General features: G+C 45.7%; 1 protein-coding gene across 2 annotated transcripts in view; it reads right to left on the bottom strand.

The window, feature by feature from the left end:
- The window catches only part of Sh3bp5 (SH3 domain binding protein 5), a 71,113-nt gene extending 58,202 nt beyond the window's left edge, over nucleotides 1-12,911 (bottom strand). Inside the window, exons 1-2 of one of the 2 annotated variants that reach the window (XM_046453026.2) lie at nucleotides 12,575-12,911; nucleotides 10,769-10,831 (exon numbers count right to left, since the gene is read on the bottom strand). In XM_046453026.2, the coding sequence (XP_046308982.1) occupies nucleotides 10,769-10,831; nucleotides 12,575-12,709 (198 nt within the window). In that variant the 5' untranslated portion in view covers nucleotides 12,710-12,911. Of the gene's footprint in view, nucleotides 1-10,768; nucleotides 10,832-11,426; nucleotides 11,578-12,574 lie in introns of those variants that run through there. The other variant, XM_046453027.2, reaches the window with a different exon arrangement.
- Between the last annotated feature and the right edge of the window lie 5,139 nt (nucleotides 12,912-18,050).

Here is an 18,050-nt window from a genome sequence, read left to right as displayed (position 1 = left end):
ATCTCACTTCTGCTGGCTTTTGGACAACCTCCTCCTGACCACAGTTAATGGTCTTGGAAAGAAAGGAAAGGCACAGGATGCTGAAGGGCCACAGTTAAAGTTCACTGCCATAACTTTACAGACCCAGAAGAAACAGCTAAAGTGTCAAAATGGTTGCTTCTCTGAGTAGAACTGGGAATGGGGAGCGGTGAAGCAGAGGACTTTCATTTTTCATTATAATTTCTCAGGGTTTTTTTTTTTTTTTTTTTTTTTTTAATTCTGCTCCAGGTGTGGAGCGCACGCCTGTAATCCCAGCAGCTGGAGAGGCTGAGGCAGGAGGATCTCGAGTTCAAAGCCAGCCTCAGTAAAAGCAAGGCCCTAAGCAACTCAGTGAGACCCTGTCTCTAAATAAAATATAAAACAGGGCTGGGGATGTGGCTCAGTGGTCAAGTGCCCCCTGAATTCAATTCCATGGTACCCAAAAAGAATAAAATAAAAAGGGCTGAGGATGTGACACAGTGGTTAAGCACACCTGGGTTCAATCCCTGGTACAAATAAATATTCAGCACAAGTATTGTTTCAATAAAAATAAAAAGTCTACTATGGCACAGATAGATGGCAAAGCTTTTGTATTTCAAGACTGAGGGTGCTTCATCATGTATTCAGCATGTGGCTGGATTAAAATCCAACTCCCAGAGCTTCAGAATATTAGGGCTGGAAACGAGTTTGAGCATCGTTTAGCTCAGATGCTCCCATTTCACAGATTGAGTAAAGTTCCTCTTTCGGGCTCTATACCTGATTGACAACGTGGTTCTCCAAATTGCAGGCCTGTGCTCTTTCATTTCACTAACTTTAGTGGGAGTCCCAAAATGCCTCTTCTATGCCCCAAACACACACTATTTAAAAGTATTCTGTCTCCAGCCTCATATTCCCCGATTTAAACCCAAGTTCTACCTCCATTGGCTGTGTAACCTGGAAGAAATGACACAACCTCTCTTTGCTTCTGTGCTCATCAACATCCTCGAGCTCTTGAATGAACAAGATCAACTCTACAAACTGCTCTACACAATACTTAGCACAGAACAAGCTTTTGCTAAATAATTATACAGGTACTATCAGTGACAGGGTGGGAATGACAGAACCAGCACTGGTTGAACATTACCCACCCAGGATCATGCCAGGCATTCTACAAACACCGCCTTATTTAATCTTTAATCTTCAACATCCCTGCCAAGATAGGTATTGCCCTTTGCTTTTTTAAGAAGAAGGAAATGAAAACCCAGAGGATCTACAAAACAAACAAAACCAACATGCCAAAACTTACTGCAAGGCGGACAAAGAATTCAAACCCAGCTTTCCTGCACTCCAAACCCATGGCTTTTAGCATCACAGGCTATGCAGTTTAGTTTCTATCAGCTAAAGCTAAAAGAAAAAAAAAATCGTCAGGCACGGTGGTACCCACCTGTAATCCCAGCAACTAGGGAGGCTGAGGCAGGAGGATCATGAGTTCAAAGCCAGCCTCAGCAACTCAGTGAGGCCCTAAACAACTTGGAAGGCCCTGTCTCTAAATAAAATATTAAAAATAGCTGGTGATGTGGCTCAGTGGTTAAGTGCCTGGGGGGGGGGGGGTTCAATCCCTGGTACCCAAAACAAAATAAAACAAAAATACAAACTGTTCCTTCCGACTTTAGTATGGCTGGCTTATCTTGGGACACTAGGAGTGCTAACCAAAGTCCTTTGCTTTGCTGCCTGGTTAACCATTAAAACACCTTGACAGAACACTGTGAAATGAGGTTGTCTCTGCAGTCTGCCCAGGAAAGGAGGAAAGCCTATGTCCTTGGGTCTCAAAATGAGCCTGGTCTTCACATCACCATGCAGAGAGAATGGCAGTTTTCAAACACATCCCAGGGTTTCCTGGTGCTGCACTCCCCCCATCAGGAGGAAGTTCCAAGGCTCAGAGAGAAAAAGTCATGAAGCTTCCACATGGTTGTCTTGGGATCCTATCTCTGGGGGAAGCCAGACGCCATAAGGAGATCAGAGTATCTAGACCACCATGCTGGAAAAGTCATTCTAAACACTCTGGTCAATGCCAGCTGAGTTCCCATCCAAGGGCCACCATGCACTGTTGGACCCATGAGGGGCTCTTGTGGATGTCCAGCCAAGCTCTCAGATGACCACAGTCCGGGCTGCAAATGCATGGGGCTCTGTACTAAGCCGAACTCCTGACTCACAAATCACGGGCAGAACAGTTGCTTCAAGCTAGTAAGTGTTGGAGTGTGTTTTTATGCAGAAATCATAACCAGAACAAAGAGGAAAACCAACAGCCCCATTTCCGCTTTCTCCCAATACAGTCAAAAAGCAAGGGCCAGATGCACACCTGGAATCCCAGCTGCTCAGGAGGCTGAGGCAGGAGGGTCACGAGGTTCAAAGCCAGGCTCAGCAATTTAGCCAGGCCCTAAGTAACTCAGTGAGACCCTGTCTCTAAGTAAAATACAAAAAAGGGCTGGGGATGTGGTTCAGTGGTTAAATGCCCCTGGAGTCAATCCCTGGTACAAAAAAAAAAAAAAGAAAGAAATCAAGGTTGGGAAGACTTAATCTGTGTGTTTCAAATCTATGGAAATGTATCGGAATCCTTTGGCAGGAGAGCAACCAAAGGGCGGGGTGGAAGAAGACAAGCTAACCCCATTCATCATGCTTTGGTTGAGTTTGATGCCAAACAATAAAAGTGCTTATATTAAGTGGGCTTGGCTGTGGTTAGAATAAACAGCGGATATTCCTTTCATTGTCTCCCCACTGGCAGTTAATTTTGGTCAGTGCAAACATTAATATCTCTTAGATAATCTGGCAAAACACAGCAAAAGAAAACTCAGGCAAGAATAGACCCGATTTTTTTTTTCTATCTTCCTTTAAGGAAATGAAAGGGGCCGGTTCACTGAACTCTCTAAGAGCTACTTTGCAAGCACCGTGGTGCTCTTGGTTAAAATCCACTGAAAAAAAAAAAAAAAAAAAAAAAAAAGCCAGATCGTCTTTACTGTTAGAAACATCTATGTGGCCATAGGCAAATTAAGGAACTCTCAAAGAGGAGGGCTGAGCAAAGATACTGGGACGGCTGCCAAAGGATGGGGGTGACTAGATGTTTAATTCATCCAGCCAAAACACACACACATACCACTGCGTTAAAAGCCCCTATGATGAATGCTGAGACGGAAAAATAACAGCTCAATATTAAAAGGCTGCAGTCTACGGGGACCAGAGCTCTCTGTCAAGCTGGGATTTGAAGATTCTTATCTACCACAGAGATGGCAACAAATCTGTCAACCTCCATAGCCTGTCTTTTTCTGAGGCAGGGACACACCGGGCATACGTGACTCAGAGGGAAGGCACCTTGGATATATACCTAGGAATACAGTCACAGGCTGCAGGAAAATCAGCTTGTACTACAACAACAAGCACCCCATCCTGGGATGGGTACTGGATAAGGATCCAGGACCACCTGCACATCTTCTTGTGGGTGTTTACAAATTAAAAGAATTTTTTTTTAAGGCAATAGTCAATTTCAATATTAGATAGCTGCTGGGCACAGTGGCGTATGCCTGTAATCCTAGCATCTCAGGAGGCTGAGGCAGGACGGTTTTGAGTTCAAAGCCAGCCTCAGCAACTTATCGAGACCCTGTCTCTGAATTTAAAAAAAAGGGAGGGGGGGTGGGCGCTGAGGATGTGGCTCAGTGGGTTAAGTACCCCTAGGTTCGATCCCTGGTACCTCCCCGGGGGGGGGGGGAATCAACATTAGATAGCTGTTTCTACATCCTGGTCAATAACCCCACTAGTATCATTTTGCTAATGCATGAGATATATAAGACCTGAACCAAGTCTTTGCCCACCTAGAAATTATGTAAATACTCCCATACAGTCAGGAACTAAGTTTGAAGACCTAAATATTCTTAATGTCTGGAGTGTCTTCCACTATTGCATCTTGGTGATTTTTAAAAATATTTTATAAATAAGTGCATACATGAGGGCTTCTTGGCTGAAGACCATCCAAAAAAACACCTTTAAAGTACTTTTCATTCCTCCATGAATTATCACAAAGAGAGCTCAACAATGCAGGAATCACTAAGCAAACTCACCACCATTGGGGGTTATCTACAATCAAGGCAGGAACTGTCAATCTGAAGTTCTTCCCTGTAGTCTTCAGCGCTCCTAAAATTCCTTCCACCGAAATGCATTTCTTTAGCTTATAAAGCACTTTTTTGTAATAAGCTTCATATATAGAAGTTATAAAACATGGTCATTATAAATAATTCGGAAAACACCAAAAGACAAAAAATTAAAATCGCCAGCATTCTTAGAGCAAGAACCACCGTGGGGCCAGGTGCAGTGGCACATGCCTGTCACCCCAGTGGCTCAGGAGGAGGCTGAGGCAGGAGGTTCGAGAGTTCAAAGCCAGCCTCAGCAACTTAGTGAGGGTATAAGCAACCTAGAGAGACCCTCTCTCTAAATAAAAAAAATAAAAAGTGTTTGGGATATGGCCCAGTGGTTAAGTGCCCTTGGATTCAATTCCTAGTATTAAAAAAAAATTAAATTAAAAATGCTCTCCCTTTTCAACATTCTTCGAGCTGCAGGTGACCTATCATTCGAGCTCTCTTCCTTTGCCACATGGAGGTATCTGTGGGATATTCACTTTAGATGACCTATGCTCTCCAGATCTCCACTCTGATGACCCTTATCCCAACAAAGCCTTGGTGGCCCCCGAAAGAACCCTGGGGGACCTCTCCTGGCATCTCTGGCTCCATTATAAAAGCATACTTAGATCCAGAGGACAGCAAGCTCCATGATGGCAGGGACATGTCTGATGTTTCGTTGACCAACCAGCATCCCCAGAGCTCCACACTGGACTCAGCCTCTTTTGGTGCTTAGCGCCTGTTGGATTAAGTCCTCAGGGCCTACGTTTAGCCAGGGACTTTAAACAGATGGCACCTGTGATCAAGGTGGGGCCTCTCCCAGCCCAGCCCACAGTCTGCTAGGTCTAGAATTTGCTGCCAGCCTCAAGAAACAGTTACCACTTCCCCTGTGCCACTTACTGCTTTGAACATTGCCTACCACTTTCTTCTGAGCATGACTGAAGTCTCTGATCTTCCTCCTGTAAACACGTGCACCCGCAGAAGGTCCTGGAGGAGGAAGTGCTGGGCCATGACAACACTATTCTTTAATAAAGGAATTCTTCCCTTCTGACTTGTGCTCATTCATTACAGAGAGAATTCCCCACTCCCACCTTCCCCCTCCTACCTGACTTCCCAACCTTCAAACAGAGATATTTTCGTTTCTGTTCTGTTTTTGTTTGGGTAAGAGAAAATGTTTGCTGGTTTGAGTTCTGGGTGCAGCAGGCCTTAGGCGGAGGGGGATATAGATACCCAGAATCACGTCCAACCACCATGCAAGACTGCTCCAAAAACTGTTCCCTCCTGAGCAGTGAGGAAATAACACGAATATGTGCAATTAACTGCTCCATCTCCCTGGGGAAGGGAAGGCTGGAGGAGTCAGCTTTTGATCACATGGAGCCAGAAGAGCTGTAAATGGCAACCTGCTGTGTCCTTCCCTCACCCCATGTCACCGGCCTCAAGTAGCCCACCTTCTAGCAAGCAAGGGAAAACGAAAACACTATGCATAGCTGACAGTGGCGCACACCTGTCATCCCAGCAGCTCAGGAGGCTGAGGCAGGAGGATCATGAGTTCACAGCCAGCCTCAGCAACTTAGCAAGGCCCTAAGCAACTCAGTGAGACCCTGTCTCTAAATAAAATATAAAAAGGGCTGGGGATGTGGCTCAGTGATTAAGCACCCTGGGTTCAAAAAATAAAAACACCCCACTGTACATATATACATACAAGTATATATATTCACATAGAAAAATATATATTCATATTGGCATGGAATATTGCAAATCTTGATTCTAATTAGATTTAGAAAGTTTCTGTGCAGCATCTTTTAACAAACACTTGAAAGAAGATGGCTGCATATCCCATGTGTTTTTAAATTACTTCAGCATATTGTCTTATTACTCACAGGGGCAGGGCTGCTACACATCTATGATCCATTTATTTCTGTATCATCCTCCTCTGTCCTTTACCCACCCCCATCAGGACAAGACCCTCTGCTGGCCCTCAGCCACGCCTGGCCATGGTCTCAAGGTGGCACTGGCCTTTTTAGTTTTCGGCGGACACAACATCTTTGTTTGTATGTGGTGCTGAGGATCGAACCTGGGCCGCACGCATGCCAGGCAAGCACACTACCGCTTGAGCCACATCCCCAGCCCGGCACTGGCCTTTTTAGCTGGAATGTTCTTCCCCACATGACCCTGAGGCTTGTTCTCTCCAGACAACAAGGTCAGGCCCAGATGTTTAATACTGCATCTCCCTCCCTCCTCTTGCCCAAGATTCCCTTAAGCCCTGGCTTTTTCTTCTTAGCATAAATCACCATGGAACCTATTATGACTTTTATCTGTTTTTCCCATTTCCTCTCCCTTTTAAGCTTCAAGGAGATCAGGAGTTCTGTCCATTCTCCTCACTGTTCTCTCTCCCTCACTGAAAACTGTCCCTAGAACATAGTAGATATTTAATAAATACTTGGTGAAATGCTGGATATGGTGGCACATGTCAGCCAACCCAGCGGCTCAGGAGGCCGAGGCAGGAGGATGGTGAGTTCAAAGTCAGCCTCAGCAACTTAGTGAGGCCCTAAGGCAACACGGTGAGTCTCTCTCTCTAAATAAAATATAAAAAATGGTTGGGGATTTGGCTCAGTGGTTAAGCACCCCTGGGTTCAATCTCAGGCACCAAAAAAAAAAAAAAAAAAATGAAAAGAAAAGAAAAAAGATATAGCCAATCCTCCTTATTCACAGATTCCATGTGTGAATTTGTCTACTCACTCAAGTTTATGTGTAACCCCCCCAGAAATAATACTTGGGTTTTCCGGTTCATTCACAGACATACACAGACTAGTGGAAAATGTGAGTCTCTTGACAGGCACCTTCCTGGCCAAGGTCAAAGCAAGGAACACTCTGCCTTCTAGTGTCAGAGCTCATCAACAAGTATCCTTGTAGTGGTCTATTTAGTACCATGTTTTTATACTTGTGGGGTTTTGGGGTGATCCTGTTAAAAGAAAATGACCCTTAAAGGGTTGGGGATGTGGCTCAGAAGAACCTAACTCTAGATTTCCCCTGGAATCAGTATTTGCTAATTCAGGAGTCACCCCAGCTGCTCACTCCATGGGCCGGCCACTCTTTGCCACAGGCTTCAGGTGTCTCCATGACCTCACTCTCCTACTCTAGTTATGACGGTCATTACCACCCACCTCTCTGTTCCCCACCTCAACTAAAATGTAGACCCCTTGAGGGCAAAGCCTTTATCTTATTCACCCAAGCATCTGAGGTGGCTAAAAAGGTGCCCGGCACAGCACAGCGCTTGACTGAAGAAATACAGCCCATTACCAAGGCTCAGACTCGTGGACGGCCTTCTCCTCCAGACTCCGGCAGCATGACTGAGTTTGACAAGAAACACCAGTTAGACGGGTGCTGCCCAGGGCCATGAGTGGCTACTGAATTGTCAAAAGTGGCCAGTCCCAATGGAAATGTGCTCTAAGTGTAAACTACGCACAGTTCTTGAAGACTCAGTACCAAAACATAGTGAAATATCTTTGCAAGTGCTAGATTAGCGAACTATCACCGCATGCCACCCCAGTGCCCTCAATTTTTTATGTTGATTCCATGTTAAAATTACACTCTCTTGGTCTTCCAGGTTGAACAAATTTAAAATTGGGGGCTGGGGTTGTAGGTCAGTGGTACAGCATTTGCCTAGCATGTGTGAGGCACCGAGTTCGATCCTCAGCACCACATAAAAATGAACAAAGAAAATAAAGCTATTGTGTCCACCTACAACTAAAAAAATTTTTTTAATTAAAATTAATTTCAGCCCCCCCCCACACACACACACACACTTTTTAATGTGTCTACTAAGGAGTCTCCTTCTACGGCCTTGGATTGTAGTTCTCCAAGTCAGTCTTGGTTATAACAACACAAGGCAGCCAGCCACACAACCAAGCCCTATCCACCCTCCAGCTCACCCCACATGGCACTCCCCATGCTCTCCAGAGCCAGGCAGGAAACACCTGTCCAGTGGCTTCCTGTGACACAAATACCTAAGTATATTCACAAATGGAATTCGGAAATCAGGGCTAAAAAAGAGTTTAACAAATGAACCAATTTCACCCCCAAAAGGTAAGCACCATGAGGACTGAGATATGGGGCCATCTTGATCAATACCTAGAACAGTGGCCAGAACGCAGTAGAGAAACAAACCAAATTCTTTGCTTTAGAAAAAAAAAAAGAAGACTATTATTTCAAACTTGTTTACTTATATTTGAGAGCAGAAGAGAAGAGCTAAAGGGGATCTGAAGAATGCAAAATGTTGGGGTCTGGGATAGGATTCTGGGCTCTTCCACATCATTAAGTCATGACCTCAATGGAACTTTCTATGATGATACCAGAGTTCTCTGTTCTGCCCAATACAGTGGCTTCTGAGCCCTTAAGACCTGGCTGACAAACTTTTTTTTTTTTTTTTGGTGGGGGTACTGGGGATTGAACTCAGGGGCACTCAACCACTGAGCCACATCCCCAGCCCTTTTTTATATTTTATTTATAGAGACAAGTTCTTGTTGAGTTACTTAGGGCCTCGATAAATTATTGAGGCTGGCTTTGAACTGTGATCCTCCTGCCTCAGCCTGCTCAGCTGCTGGGATTATGGGATTACAAACATGCAGCATCACACCCAGCTGGAACTGAACATTTAATCTTATTTAACTTTAACCTAACTAGTAATGGGATACACATGGTACCATACTGAACTGCAGAGCTCTGGGCTGTTGTAACAGGACGAGAGAAAGCTTGGGGAAAAACAACAACAACAAAACATTTAACAACAACAACAAAAAAAACATTTTGTAAGTCTGGGTGTGGTGGTCCATGCTTATAACCCTAGTGACTTGGTAGTCCAGGGCAGGAGGATCTCAAATTAAAGGCCAGTTTCAGCAATTTAGCAAGACTCTCAGCAACCTGGCAAGACTATGTCTCAAATAAATAAACAAATAAATAAATAAATAAAAGGGCTGAGGATTTAGCTCAGTGATAGAGCACACCTGAGTTCAATCCCCAGTACTACAAAAAGAAAAAAAAGAAGTTACTCTGAAACATTTTATAAATGCTAATGTCCTATAGAAAAGGTAGGGACTTTGTTGTTTAAAGTATTAGAAATCAAGATCCAGGGCTGGAGTTGTGGCTCCAGTACTTACGAGGCACTGGGTTTGGTTCTCAGCACCACATAAAAAATAGATATTGTGTCGCTGGGTGCAGTGGTGGATGCCTGTAAGCCCAGCAGCTTGGGAGGCCGAGACAGGAGAACTGTGGGTTCAAAGCCAGCCTCAGCAACAGTGAGGCGTTAAGCAACTCGGTGAGACCCTGTCTCTAAGCAAAATATAAAATAAGGCTGGGGATGTGGCTCAATGATTGGTCCCCGAGTTCAATCCCCAAGACCACCCCGCCACACACACACACAAAAAAAAGATATTGTGTCCATCAACAACTAAAAATATAAAAAAGAAATCAGATTGAGAAGCTTTAATTGTCCAAGTTCACAAAAACTCAACTTAGCAAAAGTTGGGGGGAAATGAAATAAGCATATGTTTTACTTTACTGGAAGGGTAGCTAGGGTTGATGAATTCCTAAGATCAATTGGAATGAGAGATCAGTGACCGATAAGCCATCACATAGCTCAAAGCACCAGGCCTTTTAATTCACACTGCCACAGGCAGATCTGGTACCTTAGGGCTACACAGGCCATCAGAAATCACAGCTGCCAGTGAATTCCTGATAGATTATATTCCTATTTCCCCACACCCTCACTCTGGAGACCCAGATGTTTCTTGCCCTTTCTGCTGACCTTTATTGCTGGCTCTCCTACTACAGAAATAGGTTGTTGCAATACCTCCCTTCTCGCCCTCAGTCCTGACATTCACTCCCAGGCGCCAGGCTATCAACAGAGGTTGTTCACATTTGCTGATAGACAGTAAAAAGCAACCTTTCTGCAAAGGGGTGGAGGCTAATTGGTAGCTGGGAAGAATGCAAACTTGTTTACACTCAGGTTGGAAAACGTTCATGAAATTCAAATCAAGCTCTTGTCTCCCAAGATTTTTTCCCAGCAGGAAAGCCCTTCCCAGTCCAAACATCTTTTCATTACCATTAAGATAATTATATCCTGCACACAATCAGACAATCAAGAAATGAGCAGGGAAGTGGAAAGAGGGGTGAATTGTTAGGACAGGAAATGTAAAAAATCAGTTCCTCAGGAGACTGAGGAACACTTCCAAGTACGAATAGAAGGAACTGCCCTAAAATATTCAAGGGATTTTTGTGACCTCATTCATTCTTCTCTACTAAAGAGTTCCACCGATTTCCCCCTCAGTCTTTTGAAGCTTTTCAGACATTGAAATCTGGGGCTTAAGCAGTTGTGTTAAGTTCTGCACAGCCCTTGGGTTTGGCCCCATGGAGCTTCCATAATGAAAACCATGTGAAATTGGATCCACATGCATTCCTCCCACAGACTGGTGTATTTTATTCTGTCAGACGCACACTCTGCTGTTGCTCAACTACCAAGGAGTGGACTCCAGCCATCACCCTCCAGCTATTAGAACAAACCCGCGTGATTGACAGGACTTCACCAAAAACAGGGACCCAGCTCTCTGTACCTCAAGTTCAGTCTCTCGTCTGTTGATATCATCCGTAGATTGGTTTAACTTCTCCAGTTCTCCCTGGCAAAGAAAACAGAAAAGAGATTGAAGGGATCGGCTTTTGTTTCTCTTTTAACTGAGTCCACCCCCCGACTAATTTGCAAGACCAGGGAAAAGTCAGTTATGCTAAAGGAAAATAGTGGAGGCTCCACTGGAAGAGCAAGTTGTCAACATTTCTAAAAACTTCTCGATGGTGGCGTCCTTTCTGAAAATGTCTTAAGATCCTAGGAATGTGTCTTTCCTTGGAAGGTCAAATATCTATTACAGGTATGTGCCTTCAGGTAAACTCACTGGTTATAAATAGTTTAGCAACACATAATAGCAGCATCATATGCCTTAAGGCAAGAACTTGGCAATTACCAAAAAAAAAAAAAAAAAAAGCAAGCCAAGCCAAAAGTGTAAACCCAGTGAAATCATTTAAATCAAGGAACAGCCTTCTAGTATCAACTCATCAGTGGTCAAATATTTTCCTATAACAAAGCTTTTAAAAATGTTAGCCAATTATTCAAAGTACCTACTAAAAAAAAAAAAAAAAAAAAAACTTGCTTCAATCGGTTCTTCTCAATAAACATTTACAAACTGACATTTTGTAACAAGTACCAAACATGAACTTAACTCATCTTTACTGTGCAAACAAAGGATCTTGCGAACCGAATTCTCCACTAAGAACGTAAGATTTAGTCGTCCAAACCAATGATTGTAATTAACAGAATCATTCCTAACACAAAGATTGTTTCCACCTGATCTTCATCTTGTAAATCTGCCAAAACAATTCATTTGAACCCCAACCACTGAGTTAATCGAGCTTTCAATTGACCTGTACTAATAAGAATCAATTAGGGGTTCGGAGAGTATGGTTTAAAGCAGTATTTTTTAAAAATATTATTTATGGCAAAGGTGGAAAAACGAGTCTTGCAAAGGAATTTGCTGTGCTTTTTGCTCAGGGGGGTGAAGAGGTTAAGCTGTCACTCCACGATCTCGGCTGGGCAATTGTTTTTTAATTTTCTCTCCTGGAAATGGAGGCACAGAAAGCCAGGCTATTCCCCTCGCCGCCTCCACGCGTCAGCTTTGCGCATCAGCTGTCCCTGATTTCTGTTCCTACCCGACCTAACAAGGAAAAGCTGGGTTTTAAACCATTTCAGGCCGAGAGGAAGGTGGACAATAAACCCTTCCGGGTGTTAACAATGAATCAAAGGAGAATGAGCGCTCAGGCCCAGCACCCTCGCCAGGTGAGGGCTCCAGGGGCCCTGGGCACCGGTGCCAACCCACGCTGCAGGGGCGGGCAACGCCCACCCGGTGCGGTCGCCGGCCCGCCCACGGTGCCCGCCGCCCACGCGGGCTGAACAAGGTCGCTCTTGGTGCCAGGAGGCTGGGCAGTGCCAGGGGCGCCGCCAGCCTGGCCCGGCGTACCCCGAAATCCTCGCTCTTCGGGCCCCCGCCCCCCTTTTCCCTTTGTTGCACATCCACCCGAACCGCTGGCACGCTGCAGCGACCCCCAGGTCCCCCCGAGGGTTTGCGGGGCGGGTTGCGGGGGTGGGGTTCCCGCAGGATAATCGGGCCGCGTCCTCGCAGGCACTGCAGCTGCCCATTGGGGGAGACTGTACAAGGGGGTTATCTACACCCTCGCTTCTCGCTCCTGGCCCTACGCAGCCTCTATCCAGAACCGCGACGCTGGAGGGCTGCGAAGCGGGTTTACGTGTAGACGCCGACCTCGGCGGCAGCCCTGGCGGAGACGGGATGCGGGGCGCCCCGCGAGCTCCCTACCTGTATCCGGGGGTCCACCTCTTCCTCCTCTTCCAGCCCCTGCTCCATCCCTTCTTCCTCCTCCTCCTCCGCGTCCCGGGCTGGCGGCAGGAGCTCCGGCTCCTCTGCGCGGCTCCGCTTCAGCGCCGCGTCCATGCGGGCAGCCCGCAAGCTCCGCAGCCGGGATGCCCCGCGGCCGGCGCGCCAATCGCTCAGTGGCTCGGAGCCCCCCGAAGGGTCGCGGCTGCCGCAGGCTGTGCTGGAGCGGCCTCGCCACAGCCGGGCACGGTCGGGGAGCCGCCGCGGCTGGCACCCGGGAGGCGCCGCTGGCCGATGCGGATCCCTCCGGCCCCGGCGGAGTGGCGCGGAGGAAATGGGCGCGGCTGCCCCCTTTCTGCCACGGCTGTCAGCGCAGCTGCGCCCCGCTCCGCCCCCGTCCGGCCCGGGCCGCCCAGCCGTCCGCCAGCCCCAATTACCCAGGGCTCCGTCACAAAAAGCCCAGCTAGCTGAAAATCACCAGGGTGCCGCCACCTCGTTGTAAATGAGCAGCATGAATGTTTCACGCATTACGCAGCCCGGGGCCGCCTGCTTCTTGGGTAGATTGTTTCCTCCCTCCTTCCTCCCTGGGACCAATTGAGCGTATAGAAAGAAAGTTTGGGGTATTTCCACTCTCTGAAATCACCTTTAGAAGCCAGTACTCAGTGACTCTGGACAAGATCCAAGCCTTGCTCAAAGACCTGAACCCAAAAGCACGTTTGTTCCCTTGGGTGTACCTGAGGAATCGCAAACTTGAAGTTTTTTCCAGAAAAGGAAACTTAAATATATGCTCACATAGACATGAGTACGAAAAGAGCCAGCGCTGTGGCGCACACCTGTAATCCCAGCAATTTGGGAGGTTGAGGCAGGAGGATGGCAAGTCTGAGGCCAGCCTAGTAACTTAGCAAGACCATGTCTTAAAATTTAAAAAAATAAAATAAAATACACAGAGTTGGGGATGTGGCTCAGTGGCAAAGCGCCTCTGGGTTCAATCTCCAGTATGGATACTACTACTATTACAAAGAGGAGAGCCAGCTGCTGTTCCATGCTTGGAGTCATTGTCCAAAGACTGGAACTCTATTGGGCACAGCTGCATACCCAAACGCATATGCTTTCACAAGTGTGGAATGGTCCTACCTGGATAGCCAGGAAGCATCCAGAACCCATTGGGCTGGAAACTGGGTGAGTTGATGTGGCCTTTTCAAAGATGTGCCAAGTGCAATGCCTGTTGATGGGCACACTCTGGCCAAGGATTTATGGACTGATGAGGTTTTTGCCTACCTTCAACAAGTAGGGAACCAGAGTTTGCCTGGCCAACTCAGCATCACAAAAGGCCAAGCAGTGAAGGGGCCTGCCTGTGCTGTTACAAAATGTCAGGGCCACTGTGATGTCAGGGAGTGCAAGGTTAGATGACCTTGGCAAAGCAGGTGGGGACATTGGTGCTGGTGGCTGCAAATGTCTCCGCTACAGAAATGCAGAATGTCCAGCGGCTCTGGAGGCTGAGGCAGGAGGATTGCGAGTTCAAAGCCAGCCTCAGCAAAAAGTGGGGCACTAAACAACTCAGTGAGATCCTGTCTCTAAATAAAATACAAAAAAGAGCTGAGGATGTGGTTTCAGTAGTTGAGTGTCCCTGAATTCAATCCCCAGTAACACCGCCCCCCCCCCCAAAAAAAAAAAGAAATGTAGAATGTGACCACTTTCTATAGAGGCTGCAGCCTGGAACTCTATGAATCAGGAGAAGCATGGTTCAGAAAGAAGCTTCTTTATGAGGGAAGCTGTTTCTATGGTTTTCTCAAAAGTTGGGCTAGGGGGTTACTTCTAAGGCAAAGTCCCACCCTGAACACACTGTCGCTATGAGCTGTTAAAGGAGGTTTGTCCTGTCCAGGAGATAGTGCAGGTACATGCCATCAGTTTATTTCTATAAAGGCCACACCTGTTCATTGCCCCTCAATTTGAGGGTGAGTTGTCCATTTTGTGAGAGATATTTTGAAGCTCCTTGACAAGGACACACATTTCTTTTAGTTTCCCGGTGATAGATGAAGGCAGGGACAAGATGGCCATTAAGGGTCACTTTGGCCACCAGAGTTTCTCTTAATGGCTTTGAATTGAGTTTATAAGTGAGCAGGTTTGTCCTTTTTCAATGGTTGAAATAAGCAAAGTTAAGATTTATCCTGACAGTAAATGTTTCTCAGCTGGTGGAACCTCATCCCTGTCATCCCAAATAACCATACCCCAAACACATTTCTGTTTAAGGCTAGATGTAAGAACAATAGAGTGGGTCAAAATGCTTCCATGGGACATAAGAATACTGTTCTAGGACACCAGATTGTTATTTTATTTTTGCTTATTTATTTGGGAGTATTGGGAGATTTAACCCACTGAGTTATATTCCCCAGACATTTTTTCTTTCTATTTTGAGGTAGGATCTTACTAAGATGCTTAAGGTCTTGATAAATTGCAGAGGCTGGCCTTGAACTTGCAATCCTCCTGGCTCAACCTCTGGAGCCCCTGGGATTACAGGTTTAAACACCATCATGCCTGGCTTTGGTCTCCCATTTTTAATGGGACTTACTATCCCTTCATTATTCACAGGTTCCCAAAAGTTCAGGGGTATGTACATCAGGGAGCAGGAAATGAAGCAATTTAATGTTTATCTTACTGAGCATATTGACCAAGAGGTTCCTGAGACTTTCCAGGTGTGTCCCTAAGATTGAAATTACTTTTGTGCTAACACTAAAACACTATTTAACTTTTTCAAGCTCTTTCTCCCTTAAGTGTGCTTTGGGGTTTTCCAGAAGCTACATGACAAGTCATGTCACAACAGATTGAATGCAGATGAGGCGAGGAGCCAGTTGCCTTCCATTCAGCCACATGTCCTAGAGATTTGCAAAAATGTCAAACAATCCCTTCTTTTGTTTTGGAGACAATTTTATTGTTCAATTTGGATACTATCGTTACTTTTCATAAAAGCATGATGTTAGATGAATTAATAGAAATATTTTTAAAATTAGGTTTTAATTTCTATACAGTAATTACTGATAGGACCACATAAACAAAAGTTCCTTGAAATGGTCAATCATTTTAAAGACCATAAAGGGATCCTGCCACCAACAAGTTTGAAAACCACTTATTTAGAGGAAATGCATACTCTAGTTTGAGTTTTCTCTTATTTGTATTTATTTATTTGGTACCAGGGATTGAACTCAGGGGCACTTGACCACTGAGCCACGTCCCCAGCCCTATTTTGTATTTTATTTAGAGACAGAGTCTCACTGAGTTGCTTAGCACCTCGCTTTTGCTGAGGCTGGCTTTGAACTCATGATTGTCCTGCCTCAGCTTCCTGAGCCTCTAGGATTACAGATCTGCACCACTGTGCCAACCTCTCATTTGTATTTAAATGTTCCACTTTCCCTTTCACTCAAAAGATAAATATCTTGGCGGATGTGGTGGTGCAAGCCTATAATCCCAGCATCTTGGGAGACTGAGGCAGGAGGAGATTGTGAGTTCAAAACCAGCAACAGTAACTTAGCAAGCCTCTAAGCAACTTAGTGAGACCCTGCCTCTAAATAAAAATAAAAAGGTCTGAGGATGTGGCTCAGTGGTAAAATACTGGGTTCAATCCCCAATCACAATCCCTAATCATGTGGCCCACAGTGTGGGCAAAGGTGGTTGGCCGATGCCTTTGCCCAGATCTTGAGAACTGCTTTCCTTGGAGAAGGTGCTCCCTGTTCGATTTATTTTTATTAACTTTATCTATCTATCTATCTATCTATTTTATGTGGTGCTGAGAGTCGAACCCAGTGCCTCACATGTACTAGGCAAGCGCTCTACCATGGAGCTTACAGCTCCAGGCTTTGATTTAAGATGTAAGAACAATAGAGTGGGTCCTTGCTGTTTGAGTTGGACAGTGGGGAAAATTACACCACGTTTGTTTGGTCACTGTCCCACCACTTCCCCAAGTTGTAAACCTTTCTGGGCAAAAATCATAGCCTTTGCACTGTCTCAGTTGACCTTTAAAACAGGGTCCTGAAATTTGGAGAGGGGGAGGAAAGGGCATCTAGCTGGCTGAGCTGGTGTGGACATACCCTCCTTAGAGGGTCCTTCCTACCTGCTCTGGTTTCCTGCAGGGGATGAGGTAAGCCTCCCTGAGACCCCACTCCATTGCTTTTGTCATGCAATGTCATGAATTTGCCATCCAGGCCTGGTCCCCCAGGGTTATACAAGCAGAGACACAGGCTCCTTATTTGGTCCACCCCTTTGAGTGCTGATTGCATGGCGGTGTTTCTATTTCTGCAGGTGTTGAGAGATACTTGGATCTATCAAATAAACACTTAATGTCCTGGACTATTCAAAGGGTGTCACTTTTCTGTCTTCAGGGGAAACAAAGGGGAGCTCCAGCTACGTCTAAAATGCTCTGTGGCATTTTTGTCTTGTTTTGTTTTGGGTACCAGGGATTGAATCCAGGGGTGCTTAACCACTGAGCAACACCACCAGCAGTTTTTTATTTTTTTGATTGGAGACTAGATTTTGCTAAGTTGCTGAGGCTGACCTTGAACTTGCAATCCCCCAGTTTCAGCCTCCCCAGTGGCTGGGATTACAGATATGCCACCACACTTGGCCATCCTTGGCCTTTTTTTTTTTTTTTTTTTGTAAAGCGAGAAGCTTGTTTTTTTCCTTGCAAACTCTTGAAAACCAGAAGTGGAGAGGCAAAAAGACTCAATGACTTCCGAGAGGTTTGAGTAAGCTTTGAGCCCACAGTGGAAAGCAGAGGAGGGCACTAGTATTCTGGCGCGTAGAGGCAGCACTTTTTTCCCTCCTGAGGAGTGTTGGAAAGAGGCCGGGTCTCTGTAATAAGGTAAGTATACCATGTCACTCACCACGGGGATATAGAAGTCAAGCTCGCCATTCCTCCTGGAAGGGTCAGGATGGTTCTATAGAGAAACCATCTCTAGGCAGAATTTGCTTGAACAAGGGAGGAACATTTTGTCAAAAAAAGAAAAGCTTCCCACACTGGGGAACTGAGGAAGGATGGACGGAATGGAGTGGTCAAAGGCTTGGGAACACGAAGGGACAATACAGAATGGGTGGAGCAGGGGATGGAGAGTTTGGGGCAGGTCCCCAGGGGCCTTGAATGCCAGCCTAAGAATTTTGGAATACAGACTATAGAAAATGAGGTGTGCTGGGTACGGCGGTCCAAGCCTGTAATCCCAGTGGCTCAGGAGGCTGAGGCAGGAGGATTGAGAGTGCAAAGCCAGCCTCAGCAACTTAGCCAGGACCTAAGCAATTTAGTGAGTCCCTGTCTCTAAATTAAAAAAAATTAAAAAGGGCTGGAATTGTGGCTCTGTGGTTAAGCGCCCCTGGGTTCAATCCCTGGTACCAAAAAAAAAAAAAAAAAAGAAAGAAAAAGAAAATGAGATGCCATTAATTTGTTCATCCATTTATTTATCTGACACGTATTTAT

Source organism: Marmota monax, unplaced genomic scaffold, assembly GCF_021218885.2.
Source record: "Marmota monax isolate L192 unplaced genomic scaffold, Marmota_monax_Labrador192_F-V1.1 WCK01_AAM20220418_F8-fsc00042, whole genome shotgun sequence".
Classification (NCBI taxonomy): domain Eukaryota; kingdom Metazoa; phylum Chordata; class Mammalia; order Rodentia; family Sciuridae; genus Marmota; species Marmota monax.
This window is presented reverse-complemented; position numbering and strand designations above follow the sequence as displayed.